We start from the raw sequence: 16841 nt of genomic DNA, 5'->3' as shown, positions 1-16841 counted from the left end.
ACTCAGTGGGTTTACCAGTGTAACTAAGTGGAGGTGAGCTCAAGCAGCAGGTGATCTTCAGGAGATTAATTCTTAGTATCTCATTCATTTGGACTTCTGTTTGGGGGTATGAAAGCAATCAGAGCCATTATTACCCTGCAACAACAATACTAACAATCATAGTCCCTTCCAACTCAGTCATTCTATGATTCTATGATAGCAAATGTTTTATTCTAAGTCTGTAAGTCTGGTTTTTAATGTCTCCAATGCCTTACTAAGCATCTCACTGCAGGTCTGCCTGCCACAACCACTCCTGGGTATGGACACCTGAGCAGACCCCTCAGGCCCCAATAAAGCTTTGGTTAATTGTCACCTCCCATCCCATCTGCTGTAGAGAGATGATGACAAATGCACCCATTTCTTTCCATTATCGATGAACACAGCCCAAACAACTAATTCATATTGACGTGAAAGATCAAACAAGAAAAAAAGAGAAAGCTCTAACTTTCAAATTCCACCCTTCTTGAGATTCTTAGTGTCAAAAATTGTATGAATTTCATGGCCTTCCAAATCCTGATTGCATTTGCTTTGAAATCATATCTCCGTGGAATCTCGATGTTCAATGACACCACTACACTTAGAAGAAAACTAAATACAAAATTCATACTCTACTTTCTTTCTCTACCAGAAATAAAGAAAAGCTCTGTTAAGTCCAAACTCCAAAAGGTTCCTGAGGGGCTGCAAAACAGAAAATCCTCTTACACTTCTGTATGGAAATTACTTGTGCCAGTTGCTGACTTACCGAGCATCCTTATTTCTGTTACTGTCTCCAAAGATAAGCTGCTGTAGAACACAAGCTTGAACTGCTGCCAGTACTCCACATGGGCCACCCTGAGAGGAACAGTTGGACACTCCATTAACAAAACACCTTGCACTGTTTGACGCTGGAGAAAATAGTCTGCAAGCCACGTGATTCCATTCAGGCTTCATCCATCCTTTAATCTCTCTCTTTCCATCCATGACTTTGCAATGCTCTCTGTTGCTCTCTGTTTTTTGCGAGCCACTGAAAATCAGAATTACTGACTGGTAGTGTGCTTCACATCTATTTTCCCAGAAAATACTTAGAACTTGCCACACTGGCATGGGTCAGTAGCTAGTATGGGTGGTAGGTGGATGGTTGGATTAGATGGGCTTAGAGGTCTTTTCCAACCTTAACAATTCTGTGATTCTATATGATTCTATAATATGAAAGTGAGTATAATATCAAAGAGAATATTTTAGTGAGAACTATTGGTGATAGGTGGATGGTTGGACTGGATGATCTTGTAGGTCTTTTCCAACCTTGGTGGGTCTATGATTCTGTGAAAGGAAAGTTGCTTTTTTAAGCCTGCTCTGTGCTCATGCAAACAAACAAAAGATGTTCCGATCCCTATGAGAAAAGAACTACCTTCATTTCTAGAGAAAAAACAAACTTGACTTTTCTGAAGGACAAAATTTAGCCTTGCCCTTTAAAATTCTCTGAGCACCATGCCTTCCCTCAAATTCCCACTTCTATCATTAATGAAAGATTTTCAGTTTTATGTATACCTCTCTTCATCTGCAGTTATTCCACTGCAGAAGAGAGAAAATAAAGAAAATAAAGGAAACTTAAATCTTCAAATCCTTTATGTTGGAAATATCACAATACCAAGACATATCATATTAACATTGAATGTAGTGGAAAACAGATTAATGGCTGCCGTGAAAGACTGTGGGATGGCATAGCATTGAATTTCCTTCTCCTCGCTTATTCCCAACCACCCAGCCCATCTGATTCCACCGAATGACCAAGACTCATTTCCATGCGTTAACGAGGTGGCAGATAGACAATTCTGCACCACCTCTGATTTCCTTGAGTGAGAGAATGGTTGTGGTTGGAAGGGACTGGAATGGGATCAACTTTTTATATGGCCTGATAGTGATAGGACAAGGGGAAATAGATTTACACTAAAAGAGGGGAGATTTAGCTGAGATGTGAGGGGGGAATTCTTTACTCAGAGTGTGGTGTGGCAGAGGATTTCCCATCCCTGGAGGTGCTCAAGGCCAGGATGGATGGGGCCCTGGGCATCTGAGCTGGTGGTTGGCAACCAGACCAGGTCAGAAGGGTTGGAACTAGATGATGATGAAGGTTCCCTCCAACCTAAGCCATTCTGTGATTCTATAGTCTTCAGTAGATTCCTTCCATCTCAAATCTCCTAGCAGACTTGACAAGGTAACATCATCCAGTGGAAAGCAGTAACACTAAAGAAAGCAAAGACTCTTTAGAAGACTTATTTTTTCACTGCTAAAACACACAGCCTCTGTAAACTTTGTGTAAAAAGCAAAGATCCCTTTTTTTTTTCAGAAGCTCACTTACAGTACCTTTTTTTGTACAATGCCATATTTTAACTGAGGTGTGTTATTAAATGTAAAACTCTGTATTTTCCATTCTTCGCTGAAGCAACAAAGACTGGAGCCAAACAGAAGATTTTTTAATTCCTATTAAAAAAAAAAAAGAAGAAGAAGGAGAAAAGATGTATGATTTTAAAAATAAATAGCAAATATATACATACACTAATGTTTTCTAGCAGTCATTTGAAGAAAGAAAGGCGGAGTGTGGCAGGGTAATGACTAACTCACTATAGCCACCCTTTTCTCTTTTATACTTACTGTAAATAGCAACACCCAAATGAAACGGAACAATTTTTTCCTTTTCCTGCAATATTACTTCAGCTCATAATGCTGTGTATTGCTCAGCACTAGGAAACTGTCTAGGCAGATTGGCTGGAGCAGTTTCCCATGGAAGCATTACAGAATAGTGCCTCAAAGCTACAGCAAAAGGGCGATGGCTACTCATAGCTGACAAAGGTGAGAAGAGGACCCTGCTGGACACAGCACACAGAAAAGGCAGAAGCCTATTTTGCTTGTCAAAGTTGCTGAAATAAGACAAACGTTGTTCAGAAATTTACCTATGTCTGCTGGCAAAATTCAAATTCAGATCTTGGCCCTGAGTGACTGCAGACTCTGCTACTAAGGAATAGCTAAGCTGAAGAATTGCTTTCAGTCTGAAGTAAGGCTGAGCAAATAAGGACTGACTGCTTAGGGTTTGCACCATCGCTTTGATATGTCTTTGATAGAGAATTAAGTTGGAAGAAATCCTCATTATCTTTTCCCTGTGGCTTTTTTAATGATTTTTTTTTTTTGTTCTGAATTGGAAGTAAAAATTAAAAGCATTTAATATTTACATCTCTGCTCAAAGCAAGGAAGGTGAGCAAAGGAGATGCAGTGGTGAATCAGTCAATATGAGGACAGGTAGACAAGCACATGCAAATCTGATAAGAGCTATTAATAAAATAATATGTGCTTCTTCACTTAAAGCCCTGATCCGTGGTTCAAGGGGCTGATAATTTCCCACATGCTCTTCTGGTATTTTTCTGAATTCTGTTTGGGTGTCCCTATATTACCTTTACACATGAATCCCAAATAAGGACAATATTCAAGAGCATGTACAGCAAGAGTTAAACCACAAACAACCACACAACACAGAACAATCCATTGCTCCTCTGACTGAACAGAAATGACAATTTCACACTTCCAATTCTATATACCATCATAGCCTTACTTTTGCAAGGGAAATATCAATTGCCTTTGATGCTTCTTGAAGCATATGCATTGCTGAAAGATTCAGGTTCCTACTGACTTCTCCAGTTGTTTCTTCATCTTCAACATCAACTGAAAGTAAAGAAAGAACATATAATGAGTTGGAGGAAAAAAAAGTTATGTCTGCTCCCACCAGTAGGGGAAATTATAGACTTAGTCAGAAAATAAATAAGGCCAGGCTGAATGGGGCTTTGACCAACTTTGTCTGGTGGGAGGTGTCCTTGCCCATAGTAGTGAGGTTGAAACAAGATGTTCTCTAAGGTCCCTTCCAGCCCAAATCACTTTATAACTCTATGATAAGCCATCCTTTATTTGATTATTTCTTAATAATTTCTCACCAGAGAATGGCAAATGCAATTACTCTAAATCAACTAAGCGTCGCCAAAGAAAAGATTCAAACATCTTTGATCACAGTTTCTCTAAAGAATATGTTGGTGAAAGCCAAACTGGCTTTGAACAAACTTACCTAATTCTAGAGTATCTTTCATCTGGTCTTCTTTATTCCAAGTGGATGTTGGAGACTTCCTACATTAAAATCATCAAAAAACAAATAAGTGTAACGCCTGCTTTAATGAGAAATGTTTCTTGAATAAATGAGAAAAAAAAAGTGGTAAAATCAGGCAAAAATAAAAAATAAAATTATTTAATGTCTTTTATCTTAGGTTTTAATGCATTCCGTATAGAAGAGCTCAGGTTTATCAACATTTGTGTCCAAATAAACAGTGTTAGAACAAAAACTTTTTAACTGGAAAAGAGCTGAACTTGAGGAGTTCATCTGGCAAGGCAGTCTGCAAAGAGCTGCACAATGCAAATGATTGAGGATTTCAGTCCTACTTCAACGCTGACTTAATTTCATCCGTATGATTTCAGTAGAGGTCAGACCTTGCCTGCTCACCAACAGAGGCAGATACGTACAGCCCTGAATTTTGTGAGGGCATTCAAGTACATGGGACTACCTGAGTTCAAAAGGTTATGACATAAGTTAAAATGATGGGGACCGGGATGAGATTGAAACTGGCTATTAAACTACTTTAAATATCCAAAACACGTAAGTGAGAATCAGTGTTAGATTATATGCCTCTACCAGGGTAATTTTTCATCCACTCATAGGTAACAGTTGCTCAAAAGGGACGTGGTTTAGTGGGAATCTTGGTGGTAGGTGGACGGTTGGGCAGATGATCTCAGAGTGATTCTTTTCCAAACTTGGTGATTCTACAATTCTATGATTCTACTACATGCTCTTGTAATTTCTCTGTTACATAAATGACAAGTTAAAACTTCACAAACAGAAATACTGAAGGGGCTAAGCAGTTAAGCTTGGCCGTGAAAACAGAAGTTAAATAGAAAGTTATATTTTGAGAGGTGAGATGGGTTTCCTCTTCCTGCAGAATTCAAACCAAAATGAATTCAGAACTCAGGAAAAGTTTCAAATAACCGTTGTAAAAAGATGATTTTTTTTTTTTTTTTTTTTTTCACATTAGCAGCGCTGTACCACTGGCCTTTGCTTTGGAAAAAATGGTATTGCACTGACAGACCTTTCAGAAATAGTATGGGATAATTTCCTCAGCAACATCCTTTGTGTGCGTGATATTATTATAGCAACAACTGCTGTCATATCACATACTTTCCATTAACTTAATTTCCTTTTTCAGTATGTGAAAAATGAATGAAAACAGAACACACACACACATTACACTCAAGATTCTTCCAGTTTAAAATCTTTTTGGTACATTGACAGTCTTTGATATTGAAATAATAGAAACACCTTTCTCTCTGTGTATATACACTTTACAAAGGATGAAATGTGCACATCCACAATTAAGAAAATATAGAATACAAATAAAAACCACCACATTACTAAGGATTCAAGGTAAAAATAAATCAGATGCCCAACAGGTAAGCATAGATAAGAGAACCGAGAGCAAATACGTGCAGTGCTATTTGTAGTGAATTCCCACTGAACAAACAGTACTTTTTGCTAATAATGGATTCCAACTCAGACTTCTTTCTGTCACTTGCTGTTATTTTCATCTCTCCTGGCCAGAGGAGTATCAATGACACTAAATTTGCAAATAAACTGTTTTTCAGCCAAGTACTGATGCCACTGAACTGCACTTAGACTCAAACAGAATCCACATTCTTGTTTCGTCTGAGTTTGCAAACTATTGTCTCTTGTTTCCTAGAGAATAATGTGTTTCCTCCGAGGTCAACCCATTTGGATCTGGTTTTCAAAACAGAGCTATTAATGCTGAAGAATACAGCACTATCATTTACAGCTATTGACCAGGTCTGGAAGGAGACAGGATTTAGCACACACCACCACTAATCCACACTGTTTCTAGTTTCCATGTTTCCTAACATGGGTCTGACCCACACCATCCAAGATTCTCCCAAGCAGTGCCCAAAGAGAGCTCACAGAATGGCATGCTGCCATTTTGCAGCAGGACTGGCTCCTTCTTCGCTCTACCAAAACCACCCCAGGAGGCTTCACGTGCTCAAACTTCCCACCATGCCATACTGCCCTTTATTTTCATTTTACGAAAGCACTCCTCCTGAGGGTGCATCAACAAATTGACATTATTTCAGAGCCAATTCTCTCCAGCTTAACAAACCTGCTCACAAACAGGAAACAAAATTATATTTCACAGCCACAATAGGAGACCTGGAAGAGATCTAAAGTCAAATGCTACATAATACAAACACAACCAGGATACAGCAAGAGTCAAAGCCAGAGAACTGTACCTGGATCTGTTTCAATTAGCAGCACAGATTTAAGTACAGAATTTCAGTACAGATGGAGGCCAAGAAAGGTGTGGTTAATTATTCTTTTCCATCAGGAACACCATTCCCACTACATCAACATTACGATCGAGGAAGTCAATGAGTTATCAGAAAAGTTATTAGTCTCCATTTATATTTTACTACACTTTCCTATATAGAAAGCTCCGGATTTAAATATGAATTTAGTCAGTGTGGACATAGGTGTTGAAAACAAATGCTGATGTTGTCTGGCAATCACAAATACAAGGACAGGATCTACCTTTTAGTGCTCTTGCTTCTCCTACATATCCTTACATACACGTCCCTCAGCTCTCTGTCATTTTGATGGTCTCTATCAGTGTACTAAGCTCCTTAAAGCTCAGATTTCCCACTTCATGCATGGAAAAAATTGAGGCTGATTAACTTGAGAGGATGATTTTCACAGCACTAGCTGAAGCAAATCAGCCTAGGTGTTGCTATAATTATCCTGTCACAGTTCAAAAGAGTCATAAGCAACTTACACATCTTTCTCCAAACTTAAACCCTGGCACATGAAACAATTAATAGGAGGAGATCATGTCAATACTCATTAGGTGCTTGAAATACTCATTAGGTGCAGTGTTTAGATCAGAGTGATTGTCACAGCATGACAAAGGGTACAGGATTCAATTTGCAGGTTAAGAAACCTAAGCTTAGTTGCCTACATAGTTGGGTGTCAACATTCCCATGATAATTGATTCATGGCCGAGTCAGCACTCAGGAGACTCAAGCCAAGAGCTTCAAAAGCCTTTCAGACAACTGGGTGTATGTGCCAACAAGTAGGAATTCAGGCATCTGGATTTACATAAGGTCCCTTAGGTACCTCGTCCTACCTGGCCTCAACCGCTGCTTCAGCAGGACTTGGGTTTTCTGCTAGCATCATCAGATGTCTTGGGTACCTCAGAATCCCAAATGGCACTATATGCATATGTTTAAGCATATATAGAATTGCTGACATTAAGTTAGCGTTCTTGATTAATTTTTGTCCCAAGTACTTCTCAGTAGCATTTCATCCGAAAAAATGTGTAAATGAAAATAAAGCTGGAAAGCGCTGACATCAAAGATTGATGTCGGGTGTTTTCTGGTTAAGTGGGGTATTTTTGCAGATGGAGGTTATTCAGAAGTTCTCTCCCTAAGGTTTCTCAAAACACTGTCGGGACATTTATTGCAATTTCCATTTCAGCAGATGGTTACAGCTCCAATAAAATTTATTGTGCGTGTAAAACCATACAGTTAGAATGCTTAGGAAGGGGGAAGTCGTCTGCCATGGCAGAAAAATGGGACAGGAAGAAAATATGTTTCATTATAAACATCCTATACAGTACTTTCTCTAAATATTTGAACATTCCTATCTGATTTTCGGGTATTGTAGAAAACAATTTACATAGAAGAGCTGAACATGCAGAAAAAGCAGTTATCTTCACAATAACCCATGTGCATTCCACTGTTTCCTATTTACATTACTGTATGTGTAGGTAAAGAAACAAACTGGCTTAAAATAAAAACATTGATCACCAGTAGCTTTAAGGCTACTGTGTTGGGAAAACTTATTTTCACCGCTCGATGAAAACAGTTTTTTCTCCTGGACACGTGCCTTTTCTGCATGACAATTTACAGGGCCAGAAGAATGCCTGGAAGTCACAGTTATACTGTCTTGTGCACTATATTTCAACAAAAGTATAGAGAAAGTAGGATAATGAAAGTGCAGCTTGACCATTCACACACCCATCAGAGATTTCTTGGCATGGCACCCCCACACAGCATTATAAAGGCACACAACACCACATTTTAACTGATCATTACAACCCCAGTTCAAACACCAGCAAAATAAACACTTATCAGTAAAACAAGAGGACTAAAACTCCTTTAGATACAGATGATCCAAGACATCAGCAAAGAGATACAACACAAAGCACGGAGGTGGGTTCCCAGTGCTCAACACTCAATTAATTCACACCACTGGAGGTGAGTACCACCTCCCATTTTGTTTGCCCTATGAAGTATACATTCCTTTTGGTTTTGGCCTTCAACTTTCAGGCCATTTATTTTTAAAGATGTGGAAAGTTCTTGGCCTTCCATTTCCTGTTAGAAACCTTCCATTTTTAAGAGTAAACTGACAGACTTCAGCAAAATAAATTCTCTTCCTGAAAGCTGATGTCAAGTGGAAGAAGACAACAGCTTACACTGGAGGGTGGGCTTCACCTTTTACTATGAAAGCTCAAACATAGAGAACAGCCTACTGGCAAACGCGTGCACTGTCCTATTACAGCAATCTTAGGGAAGTAATGCAGAGGTGAAAACAAATTCCTTCTGCTTCTTGCAATCAATGGTGTTTTTTTTAAGGAGGAGGAAATTTCTTGTGCTTCTTCCAGTAGCATGATGTTCTGCCCATTAAAAGGGGATGCATGCTGTTTGCTCTTGGTTTAAATCCGAGAAGATCTAAAGCCCTGGTATGTACATATGAGCCAGGCAACTTCTCAATGACTGAATGCATTTTAGGCACAGGCCGGACACTTCCAATTTGACGTCCTTTCCAAAAACTAAATAAAACAAACAAACAAAAAAATGATACAGAAGCCATTTGCCATTTCCAGTAATTGCACAGAGCCTCTTCCCATGGAGTGCTGGAAAAATACTAAAAGGGCAAATGGCAGTACACACAGATGTTGTGTCGGAGGCTCTGATGCCATAAATCCATTGGCACAAAACAAGAATCACAATAGTTCATTACTTTTATTTTAGGCTCTTTTTTCCTGTCCAAGCATTATGTTATAAGAAGTATTATGCAACTCCAGATTCTTGAAGGTTTTCACTACTGAATGGTTTGACAAATGCAGTCTCTCTGTCTCCATCTTTGTACACGGGCTAATTAAACCCACCGCCCCTAAATACGACCCCATTTTTTTTTTTTACAGTGGTTCTCCTGATTGCCATTTGCAAGGATCAGACATTGCCCACTGGTGGCAGAGCACATTGCAATGAGGGCTGTGCTTCATCTCTCGTTGAAGGTGCCAACCACGCTGTTCTCACTGTGCTTCCTGGCTACACAGCAATACCAAAGTATTGACAAAGGCTTGGGATGACGCCATGTCCTTCTTCGTGTGGCTTAAGGCAATGCCCAGTGCTATGCACAGATCGCAGACAAAATGGAAGGAAACATGCAAAGGCGATTTGCTATTGGATTGCTCCAGCTTTGCATTCCTTCCCATTCTTTTATCTGAAATACTGCATTCTGACTAAGCCTGCATTTCCTAGAAGTGTCACCACTGCCCATTACATCCTCTTCCTCTTCTAGTGGAGAAATTAATTCCTCAGACATTGCTCATACACGTCACATGTCCGCAAGCATGCTGGTAATACATGAAATGCCACACCAAATCAATTGGTATTTTATGACTCCTCTTGCTTATAAAAACATGGTGACTTGAACTCAGTCCTCATTTCACAGAACTGGCTCTCAAGGTGATGAGCACTTTTAGGAATCTCATAGGACCAAAACTCAATTACTTAACAAAATGCCAGATGCCATTTTAGACGAAGTAATCTCATCCAGTGCTCCAATTCTATGAGAAGCAGTGAAGCATTACAGCTCACTGGGTAAACAGAACAGAATTAAAACTATTAATTATGCCCAGAAAAGCTATTTTTACACCAAAATTTTGACCTGTTCAGGACGCTGATAGAAAGAGTCCCCTGGGAGGCAGTCTACACGTTAAAAGTAAGAGGATGTCCAAGGAGAATCTCTATCCTTTACAGGACAAGGCAGAGAACCACGACCACAGAGAATAAGGAAAAGACTGAGGTTCACAGTGCCTTCTTTACACCTGCCTTTAACAGTCAGACCAGGTATCCTCAGGGTACTCTGTCTCCTGACCTGGAAGTCTATGCTGGGGAGCAGAAAAAAGCCAGCAGAAAAGACTGGAGCCAGTCACAACTATTGGGTAAAGAATGAGCAGTAAACAACTTTGCTGGAACTAGATTTCTTGAGTTGGAAATTCAATTTAATTTTAAAAATTCAAATAAAACTGAAATACTGGTTAGTATTGTTTATCTATTTAGAAGAAGGTGGCTGCTCTGGCTCTCCTGTTTCTGTCATGACGCATAGCTGAGAAGGCACTTGCAGAGCTCACTTAGTCCAACCTCTCTGCTAAAAGCAGGCTACACCAGTGCTAAATCCTAAATCCTCACAGAAAAACAACGGCAAAAAATTCAGAGCAGAAGAGATAAAAATGCAAGCAGACAATAGCAGGTTTAGACCAAAAAAAAAAAAAGTCTGAAAAGAGAACAAATGGTATTTAGTACTTTAACAGTGGTGAATATCTGTAGCAGAAACATCAGCAGAAAAGCAACTTCAATTTGGATAACAGGACGGAAAACAAATCCTGGAGGAATATAAAGGAAAAATTCCCTAGATTAAGGCTACTAGACACTGAAATGTATTCTCAGAGGAGAGGTGTCACTTGAGCCATTTAAGAGTGGACTAGACGAAGTCTTGGAAGAAAGTATTACATCAAATTTTATATATAGCAATGAATAATCTGTCATAGAAGCAAATGACCTTGAAAGGTCTTTTCCATCTGTAGTTTGTACGGTTCTATGAAATATGAGTAATGTTCCACTAAAGAACGTGGTATCTATGGCAATTCACTAACCCTACTCTATTTGTGTTAGTATGCAGAGCACTGCTAGAAAAGGGTTTTTTTACTAAACAATGAGTGATATTTTGGGAACCACTGAACACTGCCACCTAAAGCAAAGTTAGTTGAGAGACCACTGCAGGAAGAGAAATTCTGGCTCTGGACTCACAGGTACTTGATCTCTTGGTGGTGGAAACGAAGTGCATCTGAGTTCCTTAGGTTTTGTTTGGAAAAGGCATCTTGAGGCCAAGCCACACAGTAATAAAAAGTCCCTACTGTCAGAAATATCCATCTGCACTGGCAGACTTTGGGAAGGAAACCACTAGCTCACATTCGGTTTGTAGCCAAGCCTGGGGGCAAGGCGATGGAGAGTAGAGCAGAAGCAATTAGAAGAATTGGGTAACGAAGGGGACCGCTCACAAACAAAGGCTGAGTGGAGAATCAATTGTCTTCCTCACTCCTGAAAGTGCTTTATAAATCTCTTGTTTTGGACAACAGGACCTATGGATAAGGTATTTTCATTTATTTGCCTTTCTGACAGCCATTCCCTCTTTGTTCTATGAAGTGAGGGCAGCCAAATCTAATGGTTTGCAACCCAGCCCACAGCAAGGGGCTTGGAGCTCGATGATCTTTAAGGTCTCCTCTAACCTCAGCCATTCTACCATTCTACCATGATTTTATTAAATTAACTACATGTCCTTAACTTCATGTCCAGACTGCTAATTGCTTTTTTCATCCTGAGTCTTTGATTCAAAGTTTACACTTTCTTTTTCTTCTTTCATTTCTCTAATTTTAATTTATAGGCCATTTGCCTTGACACTGAGAAAAGGAGAATGGTTTGCTTTATACACCACAACTAGAAGTTCAGACACCTCGATACGCAGTCCTTAATTTCCAGAAGTGAAACAGAGGTCTTTGATAGTACCTGCCCATCCACTCAGCATAAGGTGGTGCCACTAGTACCCAGTAGGAACACAGTTGGCCAGCCCACATCTACCAGTTTAGAAACTATTCAGCTGAGAACGGGAGGGTTTCCACATCGCCACCAAGCCTTGCATTTCTACACCTAAAGAGAATGGAAAACTAGAAGTGTACTTCAGATTCAGAGGTCGTGTGAGCAACAGGAGTAGCATGTCTGTAGTTGAGATAAAAGAATTGTTCCTCAACTGCTATGAAGTTCTTTTTGACCAATTTTGCTTGCTCAAGCTGTGAAACACGGGAAGATCTTCTGACACCATTTAACCTTCACAAAGAACTCATTATTCATCAGGCTTTTCCTGGAAAAGCAAAAGAACGATTTTAATCCAAGGCCAAGTGTTAAATTCAACAGCTATTCTTTTTTTTCACAGCTCCCAAAGATCACAAATTCCATTTCACCATAGATCCTCATTCTTTATTCTGTGCGCTCTGTTTGGTGATACATATTTCCCTGCTGGAGGTGATTCAGCATTAAGCAGAGGATATTTGAGGTGGCAGAGAATCATTCCTCACAGCCATTCAACATTCTGCGCAGCTGAAAAGACTCCATTTGCTGCCTTTTATCTGAATGTGTTCCTTCAACCTCATCTATTCCCATGGAACTGGTAAGATCAGAATAATAACTATGGGTAGAGCAATTTTTCAGCTGGATTCTTGGATTGTTCATTAACATTACGAGTTCTTAAAAAATATTTTTTTTAGTACCATGAAAACCTCAGAGTCAAAAAATAAAAAGAGATGGGTCATCCAAATTGTACTCGTGCACAGCTCACACTTTAGAGAGGAACAAGGACTCAAGGAACTGGGGAGCAGTAAGAAATACTGCTTTGAGAATGCATCAAAACCACCTGAAAGGATGGATGGGGTTTCAGATTCCTCACTGAAGTGGATCTGAAACAAAACATCATTTTCAATTTGTTCAGTCCTTACAATAGAAGGTTCTACCTTCAAATAATATTTCTGCATACTGTATATGAGTTTATAAAACTCTGCCCTTGCATGACCAAGCATCACAATCTGATTAATTACTTCTCCGTTAAAGCAAAACATTACCTCTGCAGATTTAATTCATGTATTTTTGTAGTACAGACAGAAAAGCAGAAACACACCGTGGCCACTGAAGCATTACACCTAAGCTATTGAAAGCAAAAGCCTCAGAATATGAAAAGTGAGACATCTGACTCCTGAGGAAAATCAGTTTGAAACTAATATTGAAATACTGCTCTCGTAATAATCCCCAGTGCCTACCAAGAGCTCTGCAAACAGTGCAATAATCAAAGCAGGATGAATTGAGAGACCACATTTGCTGCTGTTTGCTTACAGCAAAGGATGCCTGACGATTTGCTGCCACCTATATACTGCTCCCTTCTGGGTTAATTAAAAATAAGGAGTTCTAAAATAAAGGCATTTATTACAATTGTAACTGGTCTGTATGCAAGCTGTGCAGCATATTGCTAATTAAAGTACTGTTAACTATTAGTAGGTATTGCTAAGTACTATAACTGTACAACACACTGCCTTTAGGGAATGAGTCCTACTGACATGAAACAGAATCCAATAATGACACAGAGGGATATCACCAACCCAACAGCACGGAAGCTGCTGCTCCCCTACAAAACAAGGAAGAAAACGGACCCTTTGCTTTTAGTTATTTGCAAACATTATTCTCCCTTTTATGAGGAGGGATTCAGATATCTTGTGAGGTACACAGCTGAAGAGGAAGATGAACAAATTGCTCTTCACATCTGTCTTTGCACCAGTTAAAGACATGTGGTACGCTCACTGTGTAATGGGAAAACGTCTGCACAGAGATCAGCATTAAGTTCAGAGTATATCTGAAAAGGTAACACGTGCTTTCATATAAAAAGTCAGTATTTTATCCCAGCTAAGAGCAATTAGGTAATATCTGCAGTTAAACACTGATCTTCTAAACCATCCTTAGAGATATCTGAATTTGAAAGCAGATGCTCCCAGCTAAAGCAGTTCAAAACATAAGCAGAGACTGTATCTGTATCATCGGTCTCTAATTGACTTGACTACATCTTTTTCATTTTATTCTAAAAGGAAACACCGGAAAAGGCAAGAGGGTTTTTTCTTTTTTTTTTTTTTTTTTTTTTCTTTTGCCTATTCATTTCCATATCTGTGTTGGTCTGCCATTTTGGAAAGCTCCATGCTTAATGCCACCTTACTGACAAAACAGCAAAATTTCATCTATTAGAACCAAAACCAAAGATCCTCCAAATCTTATTTAGGACAAAGCTGCGGATTCTGGTACTCAGAGGTCTAATTTCACGACAGTAGTTTAAGATCAAAATACAAAGTCCCAAATCTGGCCTCTCAACACTGCCACCCCCTTCCACACACACTTCAGGCAGCAGCCAAGAATCTTGATGGAACAAGAAGCACAGTTTGATGCCCATCATTTCTTTCCTTAAAACATGTGAGTCAAAATGCTGTGGGATCTGTGTTTCTGCAGCTAGGTATTTCTGCCCGCTCCGTTTGTAAGCATGCATTCAGTCCCATTCAGCTTGACTTTTGAAGGATGGCAGCATCTCGCTTTGGGCTTTTTGCTGGTTGGTTAGTTTGTTTGCTTCCTAAGGAGACAAGGGATGCCTGCAGCCTGTATGCAACGGCAGCACATTCTGCACAGAACCAAAAGAAATGAAGAAGAAGAGCAAAATGGAAGGAAAAATGGGATTCGTCTGTCTTTATCTATGGGGAACAAGAATGGAATTTCAGATGCCTGCAAATGAACAAGCAAGGTTTAAACCTAAATAGATTTTCAGCATTTAGATTAGCACTTCTGTCACCGAAGTCAGGGAGCAGTAACAGAGAATGGAAGAGGATCAAGATAAATACATGCCCTTATACTGCATATGTTGATGCCTCAAAATGCTCAAAGAGCTCTGAAACAGTGCAGGACTTTGCCAAAGGGACAGAAGCTTTGCAAGAGCCAGACCTTACTTTTTAACGGTGTTCATTTGGAGTCTCACTTCCACTGTCTGTAACTTCCACTTCACTTCAGGAGTGTCAGCAGTCCTGCTGATTCCAGTGAGAGTTTTCAGGAGCCTAAAGCTCAGCATGAATTCAAACCCTTTGCTGGCTACAAGTCATCTGGCAGGGCTGTCCCACTTTTGCTTTGAGAACGATTTAAACGGACTCTGCTTAGGAAATAGCTCCCTCTTCTGCTCTTGTGGAGTCCAAGTCCTCTGAAGGAATCTATTGCCAGCTACTTGGAACAGCAATAGAGCACAGTACTGCACTGGTAATTAGCACTGTTTCTTAAGATGTAGATGAGCTCTGCAGGTGGGAGCAAACCTCTCCTGTTACACATCTCAGGGTTTGTTTCTGTTAAACATCTCCGAGTTTGAGCTAGTAGCCCTCAGCTCTCCTCACGTGCAGCAAAGAGAAACCAGCAGCTGTGGGGTCTTTGCAGTGACAAGGAAAGGAGCCCTGACTGGTTTGGGATGTCAAAATTAGCAAGTTAACTCTGAAAACTCTTCTCCCTTCCAGTATCTTCACCTCTTCCCTTTGATTCCCCTCAACAAAAACAGAATCTCAATCTCTTTTAGTCCTTCATCATATTTTCTTCTAACTTTTTAGTACCACTTTCTTACATATATATTCTTACCTGTGGCCTGATAACCAGCTCTCACTTTTCTTGAGCGCCCTTTCTCTCTTCTCCCTTCCAGTCCCTGAATGTCTGTGCAGGGCACTGACTTTAAGGCTTTTCTCACCGCTGTCTGTACAAAAGCTTGGCAGTGATTTTCTTTCCTCCATCTTGGTCCTCCCTCTTTCAGACAGCAGCTTGATAAAAGAGTCACACGTATCCTTGGAGATGGTCCTTAGTTTTTCGGAAGCTGAACTCACATGTGAACTTGACAAAGTCCTTGAGGCAATCTCTGGGTTTACTTGTGCTGAGCATCCTTTATTTTCTTGGGAATCGACTTTTGGGGCACTCGGGTCATTTTCTTCATGTTTTTCACCCTTGAGCAGTGCTGTGCTACTGATGCTGGTGGAGCGTTTTGACCTCCTTCTCTGCTGATCCTGCAAAGAGATGCCATTAAAACCGTACATTAAGATCTGACTATTTTTTGCATAAATGTGGAAAGATAAAAAACAAAACAACTCTATCAAGTAGCTGCGGGGCTAAACAATTTCTTCGTTATTAGGAATCAGGTTAAAGAGTAAATTAGGTAACTCTTTTGGATAATAAATAGGAGCAGACATACATTTTTACTTAAAATCTGAATGGTACTAAGGATGCTATATACTGTAAAAACTTTCTTTTACCCAAGGACATCAACAAAAAAACCTCATAAAAATATTATTTTGGGGTTGTATTCAGAGAAGGTCAAGACATGTATGATATTTTACTGCCAAGACTGGCTGTTAAAGGCATCTAGTCCCTTTTTCCTGAACCAAAACTCTTTAGAAAAATGCAATTAAATTAGCTTTCAATATTTGCTTCAGTATTAGCCAAATAGAATGTTTAAAATACTTCAATTTCTCATTTTTGTAAGCTTGATTGGACACAGGGGAAGTTCCTGTCTCTATGAAAGAAGCGTGAAAGAAAAAAGAGAGAAAATATTTTTGGAATCGTGTTTTAAAAACACCTACTGATGAAATATATCTCATTTGGACAAGTTTAGAAACATTGTTTTACTGAAAGCAATTTTCAAAGCCTGAAGCTAATGATTAAATGTGGAGTTTCAGAAAAACCTGAGGAAATCAGGTGCCCATTTGAGGAGCTGTAGACACTTCTGAGGT

General features: G+C 39.6%; 1 protein-coding gene across 3 annotated transcripts in view; it reads right to left on the bottom strand.

The window, feature by feature from the left end:
* The window catches only part of MINDY4 (MINDY lysine 48 deubiquitinase 4), a 67485-nt gene that overhangs the window by 43611 nt on the left and 7033 nt on the right, over positions 1–16841 (bottom strand). For all 3 annotated transcript variants that reach the window (XM_085226828.1, XM_010712224.4, XM_085226827.1), the window contains exons 5-9: positions 15703–16118; positions 4124–4182; positions 3620–3729; positions 2380–2496; positions 782–870 (exon numbers count right to left, since the gene is read on the bottom strand). In XM_085226828.1, coding sequence (XP_085082954.1) covers positions 782–870; positions 2380–2496; positions 3620–3729; positions 4124–4182; positions 15703–16118 — 791 coding nt within the window. The remainder of the gene's footprint in view (positions 1–781; positions 871–2379; positions 2497–3619; positions 3730–4123; positions 4183–15702; positions 16119–16841) is intronic.

Source organism: Meleagris gallopavo, chromosome 6, assembly GCF_905368555.1.
Source record: "Meleagris gallopavo chromosome 6, MGAL_WU_HG_1.1, whole genome shotgun sequence".
Lineage (NCBI taxonomy): Eukaryota > Metazoa > Chordata > Aves > Galliformes > Phasianidae > Meleagris > Meleagris gallopavo.
Note: the sequence above shows the minus strand (reverse complement) of the source record. Positions and strands in the feature narration are given on the sequence as shown.